At 62.1% G+C, this 18893-nt stretch overlaps 2 protein-coding genes across 6 annotated transcripts in view; one reads left to right on the forward strand and one right to left on the reverse strand.

Annotated features, from left to right (window-relative positions):
• HCN2 (hyperpolarization activated cyclic nucleotide gated potassium and sodium channel 2) overlaps positions 1 to 1678 on the forward strand; it is a 21010-nt gene extending 19332 nt beyond the window's left edge. Inside the window, exon 8 of the mRNA XM_060007227.1 lies at positions 326 to 1678. Within this exon, the coding sequence (XP_059863210.1) occupies positions 326 to 1044 (719 nt within the window). The 3' untranslated portion in view covers positions 1045 to 1678. The remainder of the gene's footprint in view (positions 1 to 325) is intronic.
• POLRMT (RNA polymerase mitochondrial) overlaps positions 1 to 14883 on the reverse strand; it is a 20049-nt gene extending 5166 nt beyond the window's left edge. For 3 of the 5 annotated variants that reach the window (XR_011246392.1, XR_011246391.1, XM_069540536.1), the window contains exons 1-21: positions 14784 to 14883; positions 14185 to 14283; positions 11421 to 12055; positions 9070 to 9200; positions 8777 to 8969; positions 7405 to 7557; positions 7037 to 7201; positions 6791 to 6946; positions 6340 to 6564; positions 5331 to 6137; positions 4870 to 4992; positions 4466 to 4588; positions 4021 to 4200; positions 3699 to 3785; positions 3502 to 3615; positions 3358 to 3410; positions 3146 to 3244; positions 2331 to 2403; positions 2093 to 2184; positions 1945 to 2006; positions 1769 to 1857 (exon numbers count right to left, since the gene is read on the reverse strand). Coding sequence is in view for 2 of the 5 variants with exons in the window: in XM_069540536.1 (XP_069396637.1) it covers positions 1808 to 1857; positions 1945 to 2006; positions 2093 to 2184; positions 2331 to 2403; positions 3146 to 3244; positions 3358 to 3410; positions 3502 to 3615; positions 3699 to 3785; positions 4021 to 4200; positions 4466 to 4588; positions 4870 to 4992; positions 5331 to 6137; positions 6340 to 6564; positions 6791 to 6946; positions 7037 to 7201; positions 7405 to 7557; positions 8777 to 8969; positions 9070 to 9200; positions 11421 to 12055; positions 14185 to 14283; positions 14784 to 14871 (3708 nt within the window). In the remaining 3 variants the exon portion in view is untranslated. Of the gene's footprint in view, positions 1 to 1768; positions 1858 to 1944; positions 2007 to 2092; positions 2185 to 2330; positions 2404 to 3145; positions 3245 to 3357; positions 3411 to 3501; positions 3616 to 3698; positions 3786 to 4020; positions 4201 to 4465; positions 4589 to 4869; positions 4993 to 5330; positions 6138 to 6339; positions 6565 to 6790; positions 6947 to 7036; positions 7202 to 7404; positions 7558 to 8776; positions 8970 to 9069; positions 9201 to 11420; positions 12056 to 14184; positions 14284 to 14783 lie in introns of those variants that run through there. The other 2 variants (XM_069540537.1, XR_011246393.1) reach the window with 2 other exon arrangements.
• Positions 14884 to 18893: the final 4010 nt, after the last annotated feature.

An 18893-nucleotide genomic window follows, 5' to 3' on the forward strand; every position in this document is an offset into this window, starting at 1 on the left:
CTGTATACAGGAAGTGCTCCCTGCATGCCAGCAGGATTCGGGTGTCTCATACTTGCTTTGTGTGTGAAGCAGGTGCTTGACGTGTTTGTTTGCTACACACAAAGGTGCTTGATTCATGCTTGCTGTATACGGTAGGTGTACTAGTTCAGCTTCCTATACACAGCAGACACTTGGCATGTTTGCTGTGTGCAGGAGGGGCTCCATTCGTGCTGGCTGTTCAGGGCAGGCACTCAGATGCAGGCCTACTGCACGCAGAAGGCGCTCCACACGTGTGTGCAGCGCACGGCAGCAGGCAACTCTGACGCGCCCCCCTCCCCTAAACCAGGCAAGAAGAACTCGATCCTGCTGCACAAGGTGCAGCACGACCTCAACTCGGGCGTGTTCAACAACCAGGAGAACGCCATCATCCAGGAGATCGTCAAGTACGACCGCGAGATGGTGCAGCAGGCCGAGCTGGGCCAGCGCGTCGGCCTCTTCCCGCCACCGCCGCCGCCGCCGCCGCCGCAGGGCGCCTCGGCCATTGCCACGCTGCAGCAGGCCGTGGCCATGAGCTTCTGCCCGCAGGTGGCGCACCCGCTCGTCGGGCCCCTGGCGCTCGGTTCGCCGCGCCTCGTGCACCGCTTGCCCCCCGGGCCAGCGCCCACGGCCGCCTCGCCCGGGCCCGGGCCTGCTGCCAGCCCCCCGGGCGCGCCCTCCAGCCCCCGGGCACCGCGGACCTCGCCCTATGGCGGCGTGCCTGGCTCACCTGCTGCGCCCTGCGCCGGGCCCGCGCTGCCCGCGCGCCGCCTGAGCCGCGCCTCGCGCCCGCTGTCCGCCTCGCAGCCCTCGCTGCCCCACGGCGCACCCGGCCCTGGCCCCGGCCCCGGAGCCTCGGTGCGCCCGGCCAGCAGCTCCACGCCGCGCCTGGGGCCTGCGCCCGCCGCCCGGGCCGCAGGGCCCAGCCCGGACCGCAGGGACTCGGCCTCGCCCTCACCCTCACCTGGCGCCACCGGCGGACCCGACCCGCTGGACTCCGCGCGCTCACGTCTCTCGTCCAACTTGTGACCCTTGCGCGCCGCCCTGTGGCCCAGCCAGGCCGGGGCGGGGCTGTCACTCAGACCAAAGCCATGCCATTGCGCAGCCCGGGCCGCCCGCCCCAGAAGCCATAGAGGAGACGTAGGTAGTCGTAGTCGGACGGGCGACCCGGGCCGGCGGGACACCCCCGCCAAGCCACCCATCGCCCTGAGCCCACCCACATTGCCCCTGCCCCCGGCGGCCCCGCGCACGCGCGGGCGAGGGGGCTCCCTTCACCTCGGTGCCTCAGTTCCCCCAACTGTGAAGCGGGGACAGGCCGGCCGGGGCCAAGGGGAAGAGGGCCGTGGAGCCCCGCCCGCGCCCGCCCTCGCCCTCCAATGAGGATCTGTTTTTAAGTGCAATACTTAGCCCGCCGGCTTCCCGCTGCCCCCATCGCGCTCACGCAATAACCAGCCTGGTCCCTGTCCACGTGCGTCCGCGGTGACCGCCCCGGAGTGGGCACATACCACTCCCTCCAGCACCCCAGCGTAGGGGCGAGGCTGGGGGGGGGGGTCCCTGCCGTCATGGTGAATGTACTGACGAGCCGAGGCAGCAGCGCCCACTGCGCCCCCCACGCCCCACTAAGCCCCACGCCCCCATTCCGCGCAATAAACGACAGCATTGGCGCCCAGCCTGCCGCGTATGATCGCTCTGCCTGGACCCAGCGCGCAGCCCGCCCCTCCCCGAGGCAAGCGGCCCCCACGTGGTGACAGACCTTTATTCACACTAAGGTACAGGGAGGCAGCACGGGCCGTCAGCTGAAGAAGTACGTGGAGTGCTTCACCTGCTCCAGGTTGAATGTCCCTGCGGAGCAGAGCAGAAGGCTGGGGGCGGGCCCTGGGGAAGGCCCCGCCCCAGCCCGGTGAGGGGCCGTCCAGCCCTGGGCCTCACCTGTCTTGGGCACAGACAGCAGTGTGTCCATCAGCCTGGAGACCCAGATGCTCTTGGAGGTCCTGAGGGCAAAGGCCGGGTGGGGGTAAGGCTGGGGCGGCCTGGGGAGGGAGCGGCCTCTGCGGTGCTGGGCTGGGGGGTGCGTCACCTGGGGTCGGAGCAGAACCGCTCAATCAGGAACCTGGACAGGTTGTGGAGAATGGGCTGGCTGTGCAGACGGACGAACTGCTCGCGACAGACCTGCGATGGGTGGGGGAGGTGGGGGGGCGTCAGCAGCCAGGAGCCAGGCCCAAGGGGCAGGGGGACCGGGCTTCCCAGGTCAGGAGGGGATGAGGTCGGGGGCGCGAGAGCCGGGGGTGTCCGCCCTAGTGGGGGTGGGCCTGCACCTGGTTCATGACCGCAACGTCAGCGGCGTGGGTCCAGAAGCAGTCGTGCACCGAGACGAAGGTCAGGCCCTTCCTGCGGCAGCAGTGAGGGGCCCCCGTGGAGAGGCCACGCCTTGAGGTCCCCTCCCTCACAATCCACACCCCACCGCTGCCCAGCACTGGCCCAGCTCTCACCTCAAGCCCCTCCCCACCGCTCAGCCGGGGGGCCCACTGTCCAGTGACGCCCACTCTCCTCTCGCCCCTCACCCCCGCACACTCCAGCAGCTGTCTGTGCGCCACACGTGCCCCTCAGCAGGCAAGTGACAAGTTCTCCTCTTAGGAAGAAGCCTCTTTGCCACCCTACCCCCAGCTGCCACCCAACTGATTCTCAGCTTCCTGTAGGGGATGGCTGAGGCTGGGCCCCCTTCCACCACAGGGCTCCATCCCAGGGGTCCCCGAGCCACCCCAGGGGGACACAGGAAGAACACAGAATTCCCACAGCAGTCTGGCTCAGTGCGGCCACACACACCCCCCCCCCCCACAGGAGCAGCCGTTTCTAACAGAACCGTGAGAAACTAGACACCCTCTGCCTGCCCTGGCAGGTGCACACACGTCAAGAGCAGGCCACACAGCAGGCTGGGCCCGCGGACCCTCCGACGGCCAGCTGCACACTTGGAGTCCCTCCCCTGCCCAGTCAGCCACATCCCAACCCCTCCCTGCCTCGAGGCCTGTCGCCTCTGGGGCACCAGGTCCCCCAGACCCCCACAGCTTCGGTCCTCGCCTGACCCCATCCCCAGCGGGCGGCACCCACCGCGGCGTCCCCAGCCCTGGTGCACCTGTAGCAGTGCAGGGCCGTGAGCATCATGTGCGAGGAGTCCAGTGAGTGGATGAAGTTGGGCGGGAAGCCGTTCTTCTGCTTCAGCGTGTTGGGCTTCCTGGGGGCGGGGTGCAAGGTGGGGGACTCTGGAGCCTCAGCCCGGCCCGGCCCAACCCCAGTGGCCTCCCGGCCCAGGCGCCCCGGCCCCGCCCCCCCACCCTGTGCACTCACTGGCTGGTGTCCACGCTGCTGCTGAAGGTGAGGCTCTGGAGCCCGCCTTTGATCTGCAGGGTAGGGGCGGTAGGGGCAGGGGCGTTGAGTCCTGCCTGGCGCGGCAGCGGCGGGGGGCGAGGGGGGCGGGGGGGCTGCACATACCATGACCTTGGAGTCACGGTGGTAGGGCTGGATGATGGGGATGCCCAGGGGCGTGACCCACTCCACGGCCGAGCCCGTGTGGGAGATGAGCCGGGCGCTCTCGGTCAGCCAGCGCTGCAGGGACGGACACCGGGCTCAGGGGGGCCGGGTCTGGGGAGCCACGGCCGACGGGGGGCAAGGGGAGGATGAGGCCTCACCTGGATGGACCGGGTGCCCGAGAACATCTCCTGCAGGCTGTTGAACACCTGGCGCACGAGGTAGTGAGAAGCCTCCCACACGAAGTCCTGGGGAGAGGGTGAGGGGAGGGCGTGGGCGGGGCCCAGGTTCCCTCTACAACGCCTGATGGCCCTGGGCCAGTGACCTCGCGCACTCTTGAGGGGGTGGGCTCGCTCCCATGGGCCCCGCTGGAGGACCCCACGGTGGGCAGAGACAAGACCCTGTGTCAGGACCGCCTGCTGCCCAGCGGCCACCTGCTACAGGACAGTGGCCGGCAGGATCTGGAGTCTCGGCCCCGCGCACCTGGGGGAAGTCGTGGATCTCCCGGAGGCGCTTCTCGATCTGCAGGCGGCCCCCGTAGCGGGTGACCCCGTACACTACAGTCATCACCGTCTGCTTGACCACCTTGCGGCTGATGAAACCCTCCAGCACCTGGGCCACCTGCACACCCTGTTTGGCGTCCTGCCTGCGGAACACCTCCACCTGTTGGAGCAGGGGTCAGTGGGCGGGGCATCAGTGGGCGGGGCCCTGCCCACCCAGAAGCCTCCCACCCCGAGGCTCCTTCTCTTCCCCTGGACCTCACCATTGCCCCCTCTGACACGTCCCCCAGGAACCCTGCCTGACTGCCGGGTCACCTGACAGTTGGCGGCCGTGGCAGTGGGGTCCACAGCACCCAGATGTTCGACAGACAGACAGACCCGGGTGGGGCTGGGGGATAAGAGCAAGCGGGGTCGGGGTGGGTGCGCACCTGTGCCGCCACCTCACTGTACACGTCCTGCGGCAGGTCCGAGGGCAACAGGTTGACGGAGGCGGCCCCCACGCTGTCCCGGCCCAGGGCGGCGTAGTGCTGCAGGCCGTTACAGGAGCCGTCCTGGGCGAGGGGGGAAGAGTGAGGCGCAGGGAGCGAGGGGCGGGGCACGGCGAGCTCCAGGCTTCCCCAGCTCCGCTCACGGCGAGCTCCCTGGACCTCCCACAAAGCGGAACCGAGGCGCAGAAGGGGGGCGGCGTGCCTGCACAAGCCGCTCGCCGTGGGAGCACCAGCCTGTGCAGTGGGATGGCCAGGTGCCAGACACCCGGGCCACCCCGCGGTGCCTCAGCCCGGGCAGGGGCCCGCAAGGGCAGGGTGCTCCACACCAGAGTCCCCTGGCTCACCTGGTGAACTGGGAAGTGGGAGACGTAGGCGGCGGGGTCGGGGGCGCGCACCGCCCGGGCGACCTCCATGCAGCAGGCCAGGGCTTGCCAGGGCTCATCCGCCTCCATCCACCACTTGCGGCCCTGCAGGAAGCAGCGGGCTGGGTGAGGCCAGCCCCGGCGGGGTCAGAGCCAGCCTGGGGGCACCTCCCGGGCGGGTCCAGGTGTCGTGGGGACAGGTGTGGACAGAGAACAGGAGTGACAGACCAGGGAGGGGCCAGCCTGGAGGGAGGCCTATTGCGGCATGGGAGGCTGCTGATGGCCCAGGACAGAGGGAAAGACAAGCAGAGGGGTGCCTGGGAAGAAGTAGGGGGCGGGGGGTGCCTGCATGGGTCTGAGGTGGGTGCCGCGGCGGCCAGGAGAGCCAGACGGTCAGGGGTCAGGGGTCAGGGCCCAGCTGCTGTCCTCCCCACGCCACCCACCGTCATGGGCCGGTCCGCCGAGTCCAGGATGTCCTCCATCAGCTCGTCCGCATAGTCCCGGCGTGCCTGCAGCGACTCGCGCTTCTTGAGCCCCGTGAGGTTGACCAGATGGATCTTGAGCCAGTTGAGGCCGTGCGGGCCGAGCGGGCGGCCCTGGGCGAACTCCAGCAGTGCGCGGGCCAGGTCGCTGCCCAGGTGGTTGAAATGCGGTGAGCAGGGATAGGTCCGGCCGCGGAAGTCCATGTTGTGCGGCAGCCAGAAGACACGGTGCCGCAGGTGCCGGGCCAGCGACAGGCGGTACAGCGCATCGGCGCGCAGGCTCTGCATCTCCCGTGCCACCTTGAGGCGCCGGGCCAGCTCCCGCCGCATCTCAGCCTTTTCAGCAGGCGAGACCTCGGGCAGCAAGCAGCGGTTGGGAGCCCGACGGCCCTCGGGTGGCCGGGGGGCCTCGGAGGGCGGGGCGGGCACACCCAGGCGAGGGCAGCCCTTGTCAGCGAAGAGCTGCAGCACCAGGTCCAGCACGCGCCCGTTGACCCGCCAGGCACAGTTGCCCAGCTGGGTGAGGGCATCCAGGGCACCGTGCAGCTCGGCAGGCGGGCAGCGCTCCAGCAGGAGCTGGTGCTGCTGGCTGCCCTCCACTGAGCGCATCATCTTGGTGGGGCTCAGCAGAAACGCGCCCGAGTGGGGCGACGTCCAGGGCAGCGGTGGGCACAGCATGGGCACGTCCGTCGACTCAAAGGTCAGTGTGCGCTCTGCCGCCGTCTCCAGCAGCTGCGTGAAGGCGGGGTGAGGCTTCAGGATGCCGATCTGGGGGCGGGGCAGGCAGAGAAGGTCAGGGGGCTGCCCCAAAGGCCGTGGAGGAGGGCCCCGGGGTCCCCTCAGACGCCCTGACCCTGAGACCAGGTCTGGGGCCACAGCACAATTCTGGCAGGATCCCACCGTGGCCCAGGGGCCCTGCACCACCCAGAGCCCACGGCCTCCTCGCACGCCCGTCCCCACAGTGGCCCACCTGGCGGAAGCTGCGGAAGGAGTACACATGGTAGAGCACAGGGATGAGCGTGCCGGGGCTCCGGGGCGCTGCCAGGCTGCTGGGCATCTGCGCGGCCCGCACCAGCACCTCCGCCAGCTGCTTGCCCAGCTGCACCACCACTGACATGGGCCAGGGCTGCTCGTGGGGGGCCTCAGGCACCCCCAGTGCCTCCCAATGCTGCCGTGGCAGGCACGGTTCCGCCACCTGCGAGCGGGAGGGTGGCTCAGGGGGAGGAGAGTCTGGGTGCAGAGCTGGAGACCCCCACCCACCCCCAGGGAGGGGTGAGCTGACTGCTATCCCAGGGTTAGGTGAGGAAAATGAGGTGGAGACTGGGGGCAAATCCAGCCGCCTCAGGAAAGGGGAGAGGAGAGAGGGGAGGGGACCTCCGCTCAACGCCTGGGTTTCCCCACCCGGGCTCCCTGGGCCTCACCTGGGTGTCGGAGGCCAGCAGGTGCAGGTACTTGGAGTAGCGCTGCTCCAGTTCCTGCACCTCGTTTCTGAGCTGCTTCCTCTTGAAGACACGCAGACCCAGCTCGTGTGCCAAGAAGAGAAGTGACTCTCCCTGCGCGGGCAGCGCCTGGAGGGTCTGGAGGGCAGCGAGCGCCATGAGCCCCGCGCTCCGTGTGGAACCCGCAGGCACACCCGCAGCAGCCCCTCCCCCCGGCCCCGCGCGCACCTGCAGCAGCATCCTCACAACCTCCTTCTCACTGAGCAGGCACAGGTACGGGAAGAGTGAGAGGCGGCCTTCTCGAGCAGCGTGGGCCTCGCTCTCCTTGGTCTCTTGCAGCTCCCGGTACAGCGCCGTCCTCCATCGGGTGCGCAGGCCTGCCAGGGTCTTCCGCTGGGGGGAGGGGGTACACAAGGAGTCATCACCGTGCCCACCCAACCCTGCAGCCCGCGAGGCCCCAGCCCTATGCCTGGCAGTGCCTGGCTCAGTGGGGGGGTGGGGGGGGTGGTTGCCGTGCAGCCGGCCTCCCCCACGCGACCCTGCCCAGGCAGGGGACGCCCAGCTCAGCCGGAGCGGACCACCCCCCAGCCCCTTACCGCATGCAGGACCTCCTTGGTCAGCAGTGGAACCTTCTCCACGGACTCCACGGTGATGGTGGTGGCCATCTCCACGCGAAGCTGCTGTTGGAAGAGGCCCTGCAGCTCCTTCAGGGACAAGTGCAGCCTCGGGTAGGACACAGCGGGATCCTGCTGGTGGCAACAGGCTGGTGGTGAGGTGCCGGTGCCTGACCTCTCGACCTGAGTCCCCCAGGGTTCCATCCACACCCGAGGTCAAGAAGAGCAGCTGTCCACCGTACACATGCCAGGACCCCGCCCGCCCCCCCGGCAGAATCACAGTCATTTTCCCAAGTCTTCTGAAAACCATCCATCCTTAACGCTGCGGGGGGAGCAGGGCCCAGGACAGTAAGACAACGATGCTGGTGTAACAGCATCTGCTGGCCTTGCCAGGCGGGCAGGGTGCCCAGGAAGCCAGTGCGAGTCCCCGGGTGCTGCCGTTTTCTCTGTAAACTCGCCACTGTGTGAGCGTGTGACCCTTCCCAAAATAGACAAATTAAAAATAGCGAAACCCAACACACACACTGAGAATCCAAAACATACATCTGCACAAAGACCTGTCCACAGCCACAGCAACGCGGTTCACGATGCTTAAAAGCTAGAAACGACCAAAGTGTCCGTCAACAGATGATAGATAAACACAATGTGGTCCCTCCACACACGGGAACATCACTCAACCCTGAGAAGGGGTGAAAGCCCTGACACTCGCTACAGCGTGGACGGACCCTGAGAACACGATGCTCAGTGAGAGAAGCCAGACACAGAAGGACATACGGTGTGTGATTCCACTGATGGGAAACGTCCAGAACAGGCCGATCCACAGAGAGTTAGTGGTTAGTGGTTGTCAGGGGTTGGCGGGGGGAATGGGCACTGACTGCTGATGGGGACGGGCTTCCTTTTGGGATAATGGAATGTTCTGGAATTACATAGAGATCAATATAGTAAAAAAAAAAAAAATACTGAATTACACTTTAAAAGGTGAACTGTAGAATAGGAGAACTATGTCCCAGTAAAAATAAAAAACCCAGTGCCTCAAGATGTCATGCCCTACTCCACCCTGGGAGGTAGGTGTGGCCTTGCCCGCTGCCTGCCGCCTGCGGAGGTAGCTGTCCAGTCTTAGAGAGGGCACACAGGCCCTGCGACACCCCGACACTCGGCCCACAGCTGCATCGCCACGTGGAAACCGAGGACGGTGCGGCATGGGCCCCCCACAGCAGCCTCCCTCCCGCCAGCATGGGGGTGGGTGGGGCCGATCCCGCCAGGAGAGACGGGAAGGGGCCAAGGCACCCGGAGATGACAACCCCCCCCCCGCCCCCCGCCCCCGGCAGGTGCCAGGCCACAGGCCCCAGCTCACCTTGGCGTATATCTCCCGGAGCAGCGGCGAGGTGTTGACCTGGGGCGGGGGCACGGGCGGCCGCGGGGGGGTGAAGGCGGGCTTGGCCTTGCGCACGGCCCGCAGGAGCTCAGCCCGCTCCTCGGCGCTCAGCGGCACAGCCGTGAAGAGCCCCTGCAGCTGTAGCCCGTCCTGCGCCATCTGCTTCAGGCACCTGCAGGGCACACACACCCGGCTCACAGCGCCAGTGCCCGGGGAGCCCCAGGGATCCCAGCCCCCAGCTCAGCCAGGCCACCCTACACCGATCCACCCACCTTCGGATGGTACCAGCATCCTGGTCCAGGCGCCCCATGCACTGCAGGGCAGCCGCGTAGGACTGCAGGTCCGGGGCGAGGCCGGCGTCTTTCAGCATGAAGAACACGTACGTCAGCTCTTTGAAGGAGCCCTGGGGGAACCAAGCGGGGTGAGGGCCTGCGGGGGGGCCGGGTGTGGACAGAAGGGAGGCCCCAGCTCGGCCCACAGTGCTCCCTGCCGCCCGCCCACTCCTCTACCCAGTTTCCCGGCGACCGGGCCTCCCCCCACACAGGCCTCGCCGCTAACTTCCCCTGTGGTTTCTCCTCCAGCCCACCGGTGGCTCAGGAGAGATGGCACAGACCCTTCCAGAGAGAGGCATTCCCAGCACCCCGCCATGTGTCCTGCACCCTGTCTGACAGGTGCTGCCAGCCCAGACCACGTGCCAGCAACTGGGTCCTAGGTGCCTGCCTGCACGGCCCGGGGTGGGGGGCAGGAAGCGGGGGCTGCTCAGTCCGGTAGTCACCAACCACAGCGGCCACTTAGCTTAGTTTAAATTAAACACTCGCTTCAGCAGCGACAGGACGCTGGAGCAGGTGAGGAACACTGGCAAAGTCACAGAAAGGCCTACCGGACGCTGCTGGTCCAGATTCAGCCCATCTATCCTACCTCTAAACGCTCACAGTAGGAGGACTTCCCTGGTGGCGCAGTGGTTAAGGATCCTCCTGCCAACGCAGGGGACATGGGTTCGAGCCCTGGTCCGAGAGGATCCCACGTGCCGCGGAGCAACTAAGCCTGTGCACCACAACTACTGAGCCTGCGCTCTAGATCCCGCAAGCCACAACTAAGACCTGATGCAGCCCAATAAATAAATAAAAAGTGGAAACAACTTTTATTAAAAAAAAGAAAAAAACTCACAGTAACGTCACCACCACCATGAAAACATGCATTCGAACCTTCACAGTGTTAAGCACACACATACATGAGGTTGGAGCCCTGGATTACAGCCCTCACTCCTCCCAAGATGGGAAACCCAAGGCTCAGAGGGAAGGGGGGGGTGTGGCCACAGGGAGCACGTGGCAGAACGGGACTAAACTCAGGTCTGGGTGGCAGCCAGGCCTGCCCGACATAGGCTGGCTGCCTAGGGCCCCCCAAACTCACATCCACCTGGAACCTCAGAAAAGGGCCTTATTTGGAAGCCAGGTCCCTGCAGGTGCAGGGTGCAGTTAGGATGAGGTCAGTTAGATGAGGTCAGGTGCAGTTAGGATGAGGTCACACTGGAGGAGGCCGTGTGAGCACTGAGGCAGAGATCAGAGGGACGCGGTCACAGCCCAAGGGACATCGCAGACCCAGGAGCTGGCAGAGGCACGAAGCGCCCTCCCCTGGAGCCTCCAGAGGGAGTGGGGCCCTGCCACGCCCTGACCTCGGACGTCTGGCCGCTGGGACTAAAAGAAAACAAACTTCTGCTACTTTAAGCCTCCCAGTTTGTTCATTTGTTCGGCAGCCCCAGGAAGCTCATCTAATCAGAAATATGCTGCTGTAACAGGACGCTTTGTGGGGGGGACGGCAGAGGCCAGAGACCTGGGAAGGCAGACTAACTCCTGGAACTGAGTGCCCTCCTGCAAAGACAATGCAGGCAAGAAGCCCCCCGTGACTGTCGCTGTGGAGGCCTTGGGAGCCTCCCAGCGCTATCAGGCAGCTCTGGGCCGCGTTCTGTGCGTGAGTCAGCACAGCGAAGTCCCTGCCGCCAACCTGCCTTAGTGAGTTGCACCTGTGTCTCCACACAACTGTTTCCCTTGATTGCCCGGCACTAACGCTTTCCCTGCTGCTCCTCAAATGAGGTCGCAGACCCACGGGAGGGAGGGCGTTGGGGAAGTTTTCACAGCAAGGGCGCTTAAGCAACACTCCTAAGCAGCCACAGGTCAGAGGAGAAGTCGCAGGTGAAAACAGAAGACGTGGGAGAAGGAAGCAGCTAAAGTTGTTCGCAGAGGGAAATTCATAGCTGTGAATGTCTGCATTAAAAAGAAGGAGCCCACCTAGGAAACTCGAGACGAGAACAAGCCAGATGGAAAGCACTGAGGTCGCAGCCCCAGGGAGGGTCTGCAGCGCCCCTCGCACTAGAGCCGTGGTCAAGTAACCAGAAGGAAATGCTCTGAACCAGAGCACAGCTTCTTCCTGCCCTTTTGGTCATTTTCACACTTTGCTTTGAAGGCCACGTGTGACTCATAATCAACAAGCCTAAAGAATTATTAAAACAATAAAAGACAAAGGCCTGAGCCCTGGAGCTAAAAGACAAGGGTTCGAATCTAAGTGCCCTCAAGTTGGCTTCTGCCTCCGACCCTGGGGCACTCGCTCCCTGGGCCCAGTCACTCACCTGGCGAGCCCAGCCGAGCATGACCATGTTGTACATGGAGAGCGTGAGCAGCCGCTGCTGCTGGGACTTGCTGTGGTGGGTGACCAGCACGTGGTGGGCCAGGGGCAGGTGGCCCGTGAGCAGGCAGCACTCAAAGAAGGACAGGAGCCTCTGCTGCTGGCCCTCCAGCCGCGACTCGGGGCCTCTGTCCGCCGGAGCCGCCGCCGCCTCGCTGCTCAGCCTGTGTGGGGCCTCCTGCAGCAGCTGTGCCAGCTGCTCCTCCCACGGGCTCCGGGGTGCCCCCTGCTCCCAGTGCTGCAGCTGGCTCGCCAGCTTCCTGCTCAGCAGCCGGGGCTCCAGGCGCAGCTGCTTTTGCCAGGCCCCCTTCTCCACACGCTTCTGCAGCTTCCCCTCCAGCCGCTGCTTGCGCTTCTCCATCAGCTGCTGATCGCTGTCCAGTTTCTGCGCCCAGCGGCTGCTGAGTGTGGCGGCGGCGCCCTTGGCCCCGGCCCCCTTGGCCCCGGCCGGGGCCTGCCTGGGTGGCTGGGCGCCGCCAGCCTCCGGGGCTCGAGCCACGGCCACCCTCTTGGCCACCCTCTTCACCGTCACCTCTGCCATGCCCTCGGCCTGCAGCTGCCGCACCCGCGCCTTGAGCACTGTGGGGCAGAGGGCGAGACGTCAGGGGACCCCGCTGCCCAGGAGGCGACAGACCTCAGCCCCGTGTGTCTGCTGACCACCGACAACGTCCCTAGACTTACCTCGTTGGCCACGCACGCCCCACCCACCCAACCAGCACCCATCCACCCGAGCCACTCAAACCCAACGTCCGGAACAGGCTCCCGGTGTTGCCCACAACCTGCCTCTCTGCGTCATCCCCCACCCCCGCCAAGCTCTGTCCTTCCCAGCCTGAACAAAAGTCACAGGTCGTCTGTGACTCTCCCCCTCTACATGCAGCCCGTGAGCGCCTCCTCAGGGCTCTGCCTTCAAAATCCACCCGGGTGCCGGCGCCTCCCTGCCCCTCCCACCCCCACTCCATCCGTAATGGCCTCAGGCCTTTGCACGTGCCATTACCCCCACACCCCACCACCCCACACACAGACAATTCACAGCCCGCCGCCGCCCTGCGCCACTTCAAGGACAGTCAGCTCTCAGGACCTGGGGCAGTTCTGTTCTACAGAGTTTCAGGCCACTGAGCTGGTGAACAGGGAACCACCACTCCCAGGCAAACACGGGGCTCCTGAGAGCCCGTGGTCATATTTCCACCAACAGGTCCACACATAACACTGTTTTGTGAGTTCTCATCTGAGATATCTTATTTCCTATGTATTGCTAATTCACTAACATTGAACTCACAGCCAACACTCCTACATCTCACCCCTCAACAAAGCTTGTCGAACATGCAGATTTTCTACAAAAGGCACGTCACAGCCCCGTTGAGCTGAGGAAACTAGACAGCACCCCAGCACCAGGTCTGGGGCCATTTTAAACTGCAGAAACACCAACGAACAGCACAAAATGCAAAAACGTGGCACCAGATACACCCTGAAAAGGATGCCTGTTGACAGGGCTTCGCCCGGCTCCACCTCAGCTGGGAAGGTGTGCATCGGCTTTGGGGTTACAAGTTCAGCTGGTAGGAGACTTTGCAAACACAGAATCCGCGAATGTGAGGACCAAGGGTATCCATCTCCTGCCTGCACCTGTCTCACTACAACATCGGCCCCAGAGAGAGCTGGCCCAGAGCAGAAACACAGGCGCAGCCCTAGCCTCCGTGTCCGGAGACTCAGCAGACCCTTTCTGCACGTGTGGGACAGTGGCCGGCGGCAAAGCGTCGGGCAGGACACGAGGCAGAAGCAGGATGTGGGCACAGGTTTCCCTTGGAGGCGGCCGCATCCAAGCCACCTGGGGGCTGACCCAGGACAGGCAGGTGCAAAGCTCCTGATGCCAGAAGCCGAGGAGGTAGGCAAAGGCCTGGAGGTCTACGGCCCTCAGTGGGGGTCTGGAGATTATTCTGTGAGAGAGGAAACAGTTGGATGGTTCAAGGCTGGGGAGTGAGGTGAAGTGATTCAGATTTCCAGACCCTGGGCTTAGCTTTAAAATAATGAGATGGGTGAGAAACGAAAGAAGGTTGCTCTTGAAGCCCATGGGACCTGTGGCTTCAGATCTGCATGTTTGGGGTTTTCTGAAATTAGGTGTTGTTTTTCAAAGCCTCCCCCACCCCACTCCTGGCTGCTGGACACACACTGGACAAGGGACAGGAGGGGAAGCAGGAGGCACTGGACGTCTGGGAGGGAGAGGACAGTGAGGCGGCGAGAAGGACAGATGCCCCCCCACTTGCTACAGAGGCCGCCAGGACCTGGCTGTCCATCCCAGGTGACAAGGACCACGAGTAGACCCCATCGTGCGCCCAAGCCCAGGAAGCTGAGCCAGGACCACTGAGCTTGGTCATGTCACAGCTCAAAGCCCAGCTCTGCACGTGCAGTGGTGGGTGGCCTTGAGCCAGTCTCTCCAGCCACAGATCTGGGCCTCGACTGTCTCATCTGGAAAGGGGGAGCCCCTGCTGGGACGAGGGAACTACAAGAGCTCGCTGTGTACAGCACTCGCTTCACCGTGGGAGCCCTCGGACCACCAGAGAGCGGGACCCCATGAGTCACCCCACCTTACAGACTGACATCCCTTCTCACCGGGGTCCCTGTGGGGAACCAGGGAGGCGGCTCCCAGCAGCGCTGCCGACGGGGGGACAGCGAGGAAGGGGCTTCAGGCCCCAAACCTCGGGGGTCAGGCTCACCCTCCAGCAGCTCGGCATGGCCCCAGTCCTTCCGGCGGTCCTGCTCACAAGGGCTGGCAGTCGAGCTCCTCTTACGGCCCCAGACGCCACCAAGAGCCCCTGCAGGAGAGACCAGGGAGGCTGAAGGAGGCGGGCATCAGGGGTGGGGGAGGGAGGGCCCTGACAGGGGCAAAGGAACCCTAAAGGCAGTGGGAACTGTCAGTGGTCACCGGTCTCACACTGGAAAGAAACTAACAGGACAAAAGTGAAGGGGACACCACGGGCAAAGGAAAAAAGAAAAGTGGGGCGTGGGGTAGAGGATAAAAGGTTCGTCGAACTAAGGCACAGACAATTCAAAGGTTAAAAACCCTAAACCGTAAATAATGGGTCATGGGGCTCCAAAAGAAATCAAGGGTCGAAGATCAAAGTGCCCCGCCGACCCCTGTCCGGAGAGTGGGCCAAGGGCGCGTGAAAGCGGGGTCGAGTCACTGGGTTCCCCAGAACTCCCAAGATCAAAGGGCAAGTGTCGGAGGAAGCTGGATCCCGAGGGTCGAGAAGCCAGAGGTCACGGCCGCGGGTGGGGGGGGCAGGGCAGCGGTTCCGGGACTCCCCTTCATTACCTTCCTCGGCCAGGAGGCCGGGGGTTCCCGCCGGCCACAGGGCCCTCCCGAACCCCGCCGCGCCGCGGCCCCAGCGTACAGCTGACATGCCGCCAGCACGCGGAACCACCGCGCCGCCGCAACGCACATGCGCCGCCCGCGCCCGCCGGGAGTTGTAGTCCTATGGCCTACGGCGGCCGCGAAGGGACCACGCGCCTGGAGAGCGCAGGAGGAACCACAATTCCCAGGGGGCATCGGGGCGCCGGAGGCGGGAGGCATGCGCCGGTGGTGCCCGTTGATTGGCTGTTCCCTGTCGAGGTGGGGCGGGACAGAGCCGTTGCTTGGGCAACACTGCGAGAATCTAAGCCATCTTTGGGAGGACCCGGAACCTGGGTTTTGTTGTTGTTGTTGTTTAAGGAATAGTCGCCAAATAATTAGGACAGCGTTCTGCAATTTAGAGATTCCTATCCGCGATCTTCATTGATCCAAAGATAGCTCTGGGGAGGGAACTATTACTATCTCCGGTTTATTGTGGAGGAAGCTGAGGTTCAGAGAGGTCAATCAGGTTCCCCAAAGACACACAGCACGAATGTCAGAGAGACTGGAATGAAGGCCCACATCCGTCTGACTCAAAGCCGCAGAGCCAACGGTCAGCTGGATCATTGTGTTTCCTGGACATTTCCCTCATTCACTCTTTCTGGCCTCAGTTTACCCACTAGTTCCCAAGGCCAGGGACGGAGTGGGGCAGAGAGCGAAGACTCACCTCTAACTAAGTTGACTTGATGACAAATGGAATGAAATAATGCCTGGAGCATCTCAGCCCTGGTCTCCAGGGAGATCCCACTCAGGAGTAAGCAGGGCCAGAACTTTAGAATCAGACCTGGAAGGCATGCCTCACCTTATCGTTCAGTTGGGGAAACTGAGGTCAGGGGAGGGAGCGTCTTCTCTGGGATCGGCTGGTATGTGAAGGGTGAGAATAGGCACGCATGATGTAACTGCGCTCCAGGCAGCAATCAAAGTGAGTACAAAGGCCTGAGAGACAGGAAAGTTGGAATTGGAGCAGTGTTTGGGAGAGAGGAAGCAGAGACAAAGGTGGAAGGGTGCTCAGGGGCCAGACCACGGCGGGCCTTAGGGGCCTCAGCTCAAGCTGCCACCTGTCCCCAGTTGCTCAGACTTCAGTCTCCCCACTACCCAGAGTGGAGGCCGGACCTGTACTCTGGAAGGGCCAGACTCCTAGGTCTGGACGCCTCTCGCCAGCACATTCCAGATGCAGCTGCCCACGCGGGCCTGTGCACTGTGATGCCACGAGCTGGGAATGTTTTCAACAGACAGCAGCATCCTCCCGAAACCGCCCCAATCCACCCCAAGATGCCCCGGGGGGCCGTGACCTCAGACCTGGCTCATATCTAGGGTTTCCTTCCTGGTGGGGGAGGGGGTCACTGAATCAGCTGGCCCTGGCTCCCCCAAGACCTAGAGACATCCCCTCGTATCCCTGCAGTCTGGCGGAGCCAGGAGCCTGGACTGGAAGCCAAGACTTCTGAATTCTTTTGCCTCAGTTTCCTCTTTTACTCTCTGGGACATCAGATTCCCTAAACCAGTATCTCCCAAGAGCTGGATCCTGGATCTTGACGGTGAGGAAGCCATTCTCCTTTCAGTCCCTGCTCAAACACAGGCGGTCTCAATTGGTGCCACCTGCGTGTTACCCCGTTTCAGCTCCCGGGCTGGGGTCCTGCCAATCGGAGACTTTTGTCACATGGTCTCTTCTCTTTGTATTTCTTCTTGCAGCTTATTGTCAATGTGTCAACGTATGGCACTGGTTTTCCACTCCTGATGGGGATATCAAATTTCCTTGTAAAACTTAAGCATGAAAATACGAATAACACACGAGACAAGTGGAGACAGATGTCCTTAAGAGGGGGTCATGGCATCGAGACGTTGGGGTTTGGGCAAGACTGTGTTTCAGAAGCTGTTCGCGTGTGCTGGGTTCTTCCCCAAAACTTTTCACCCAAATTGAACCAAGAGACGATCGGGTGAACTTAGACATTCTGTGAGACTTCAGAAATGTTGGGGGGAGGGGAGGGATAAACTGGGAGACTGGGATGGACATACACACACTACCATACATAAAACAGAAAACTAGTAAGGACCTACCATGTAGCACAGGGAACTCTACTCAGTACTCTGTAATGACCTATACGGGAAAAGAATCTAGAAAAGAGTGGATATATATATATGTATAGCTGATTCAGTTTGCTCTACACCTGAAACTAACACAGCATTGTAAATCAATTATACTCCAAGAAAAAATTAATAATAATAAAAAAAAGGAGACGTGTTGAGGAAGGCAAGGAATGCTCTCTAAATGGAAAGACACGGCATCAGATTCTGGGGGCCGCCGTAACAAACGACCACAAACTTGGTGCCTAACAACAGAAATTAATCCTCTCATATTTCTGGAGACAAGACATCCAAAATTAGTATCACTAGGATGAAATCAGGGTGTGCACAGAGCCGTGCCCCATCTGGAGGCTCCCAGGGAGGGTCCTTACTGCCTCTTCCAGCTTCTGGGGCTCCAGGCGTCCTGGGCTTGTGGCCATGTCCCTCCCGTCTCTGCCTTCGCCTTCACGTGGCCTCTCCTCCGTGTCTGTGTCTCTCATAAGGGTACTTGTGACTGCATTTAGGGCCCCTAGGATGATCTCATTTGAAAATCTTAATGTAATGGCCGCTGCCAAGACTCTTTATCCAAATAAGGTCAGATTCACAGGTTCTGGGGATTAGAACGTGGACACATGTTTGTGGGTCTTTATTCAGCCAATCACAGAGACAAAGGGAGAACAGAAGGCACTGCATGTGCCCTACCCAGGTTTGGCATGAGAAAAAAATGTATTCAAGGACATAACGGTGACAAGAGGGGGCATTTGAGCGTGGATGAGGAATGAGGTTGCCGCTTGGCTATGACGGAGGACCTTGACATTAGAAGATTCGTCCGGGAATTCCCTGGCGGTCCAGTGGTTAAGACCCCTCGATTTCACTGCCAAGGGTCCGGGTTCGATCCCTGGTCGGTGAAATGTGATCCCCAGCCGCATGGCACAGCCAAAGAAAAAAAAAAACTAGTCCGACCATTTCTGAGGCTGCCTCTCAAATACTCACATACATAAAAAGACCACACGTGTGTATTTTTCAGGTAGAACATGAACAGTGCACACATCAAGAATACAGTTCACGGGACTTCCCTGGCGGTCCAGTGGTTAAGACTCTGCATATCCAATGCAGGGGGCGCGGTTCCATCCCTGGTCAGGGAACTAAGATCCCACAAGGCCGCGTGGGCGCGGCCAAAAAAAAAAGAAAGAAAGAATACAGTTCAATTAATTTTCCAGGACACAGGAGTGTTCCAAAGAACACCCAGCCCCTGAAACCCCCTCATGTCTCCTATCATTGCCCCTGAGGGCGACACCCATCGGACAGTTCACACCATGGGTTGGTTTTCCAGAATGTCCCATAGATGGACATCTATTGTGTCTGACTGCTTCTCCTCATTCTGTCTCAGTCATCCACATTGTTGTGTATTCAGTGGGTTACTCTTTTTCATGGCTGCATAGTACTCCCCGGTGAGTTTGCTGCAGTGTATTTACCCATCCTCCAGCTGACAGAAATCAAAAATAATATGTAGAACTGGGGACTCCCGCAACAGGGCGTTAATTGTGCTGTTCTCAAAACTTGTCTGTAGGCTTGACGTCTTCCAGAAAACCACAGGGAGATACCTCTGTACCCAACTAGGATGGCTGCAGTCAAAACGATGGCCAATCACAGCTGCTGGTGAAGAGGTGGGAACACTGGAGCACTCGTGCACAGCTGGTGAGAATGTGAGATGGGGCAGCTGTTGTGGAAGACGTTCTGGCAGCTCCTCAAAAAGCCAACCGGGCTTCCCTGGGGCACAGTGGTTGGGAGTCTGCCTGCCGATGCAGGGGACACGGGTTAGTGCCCCGGTCCGGGAGGATCCCACATGCCGCGGAGCGGCTGGGCCCGTGAGCCATGGCCACTGAGCCTGCGTATCCGGAGCCTGTGCTCCGCAACGGGAGAGACCACAACAGTGAGAGGCCCGCTTACCGCAAAAAAAAAAAAAAAAAAAAA

This window comes from Delphinus delphis, chromosome 3, assembly GCF_949987515.2.
Source record: "Delphinus delphis chromosome 3, mDelDel1.2, whole genome shotgun sequence".
NCBI classification, from domain to species: domain Eukaryota; kingdom Metazoa; phylum Chordata; class Mammalia; order Artiodactyla; family Delphinidae; genus Delphinus; species Delphinus delphis.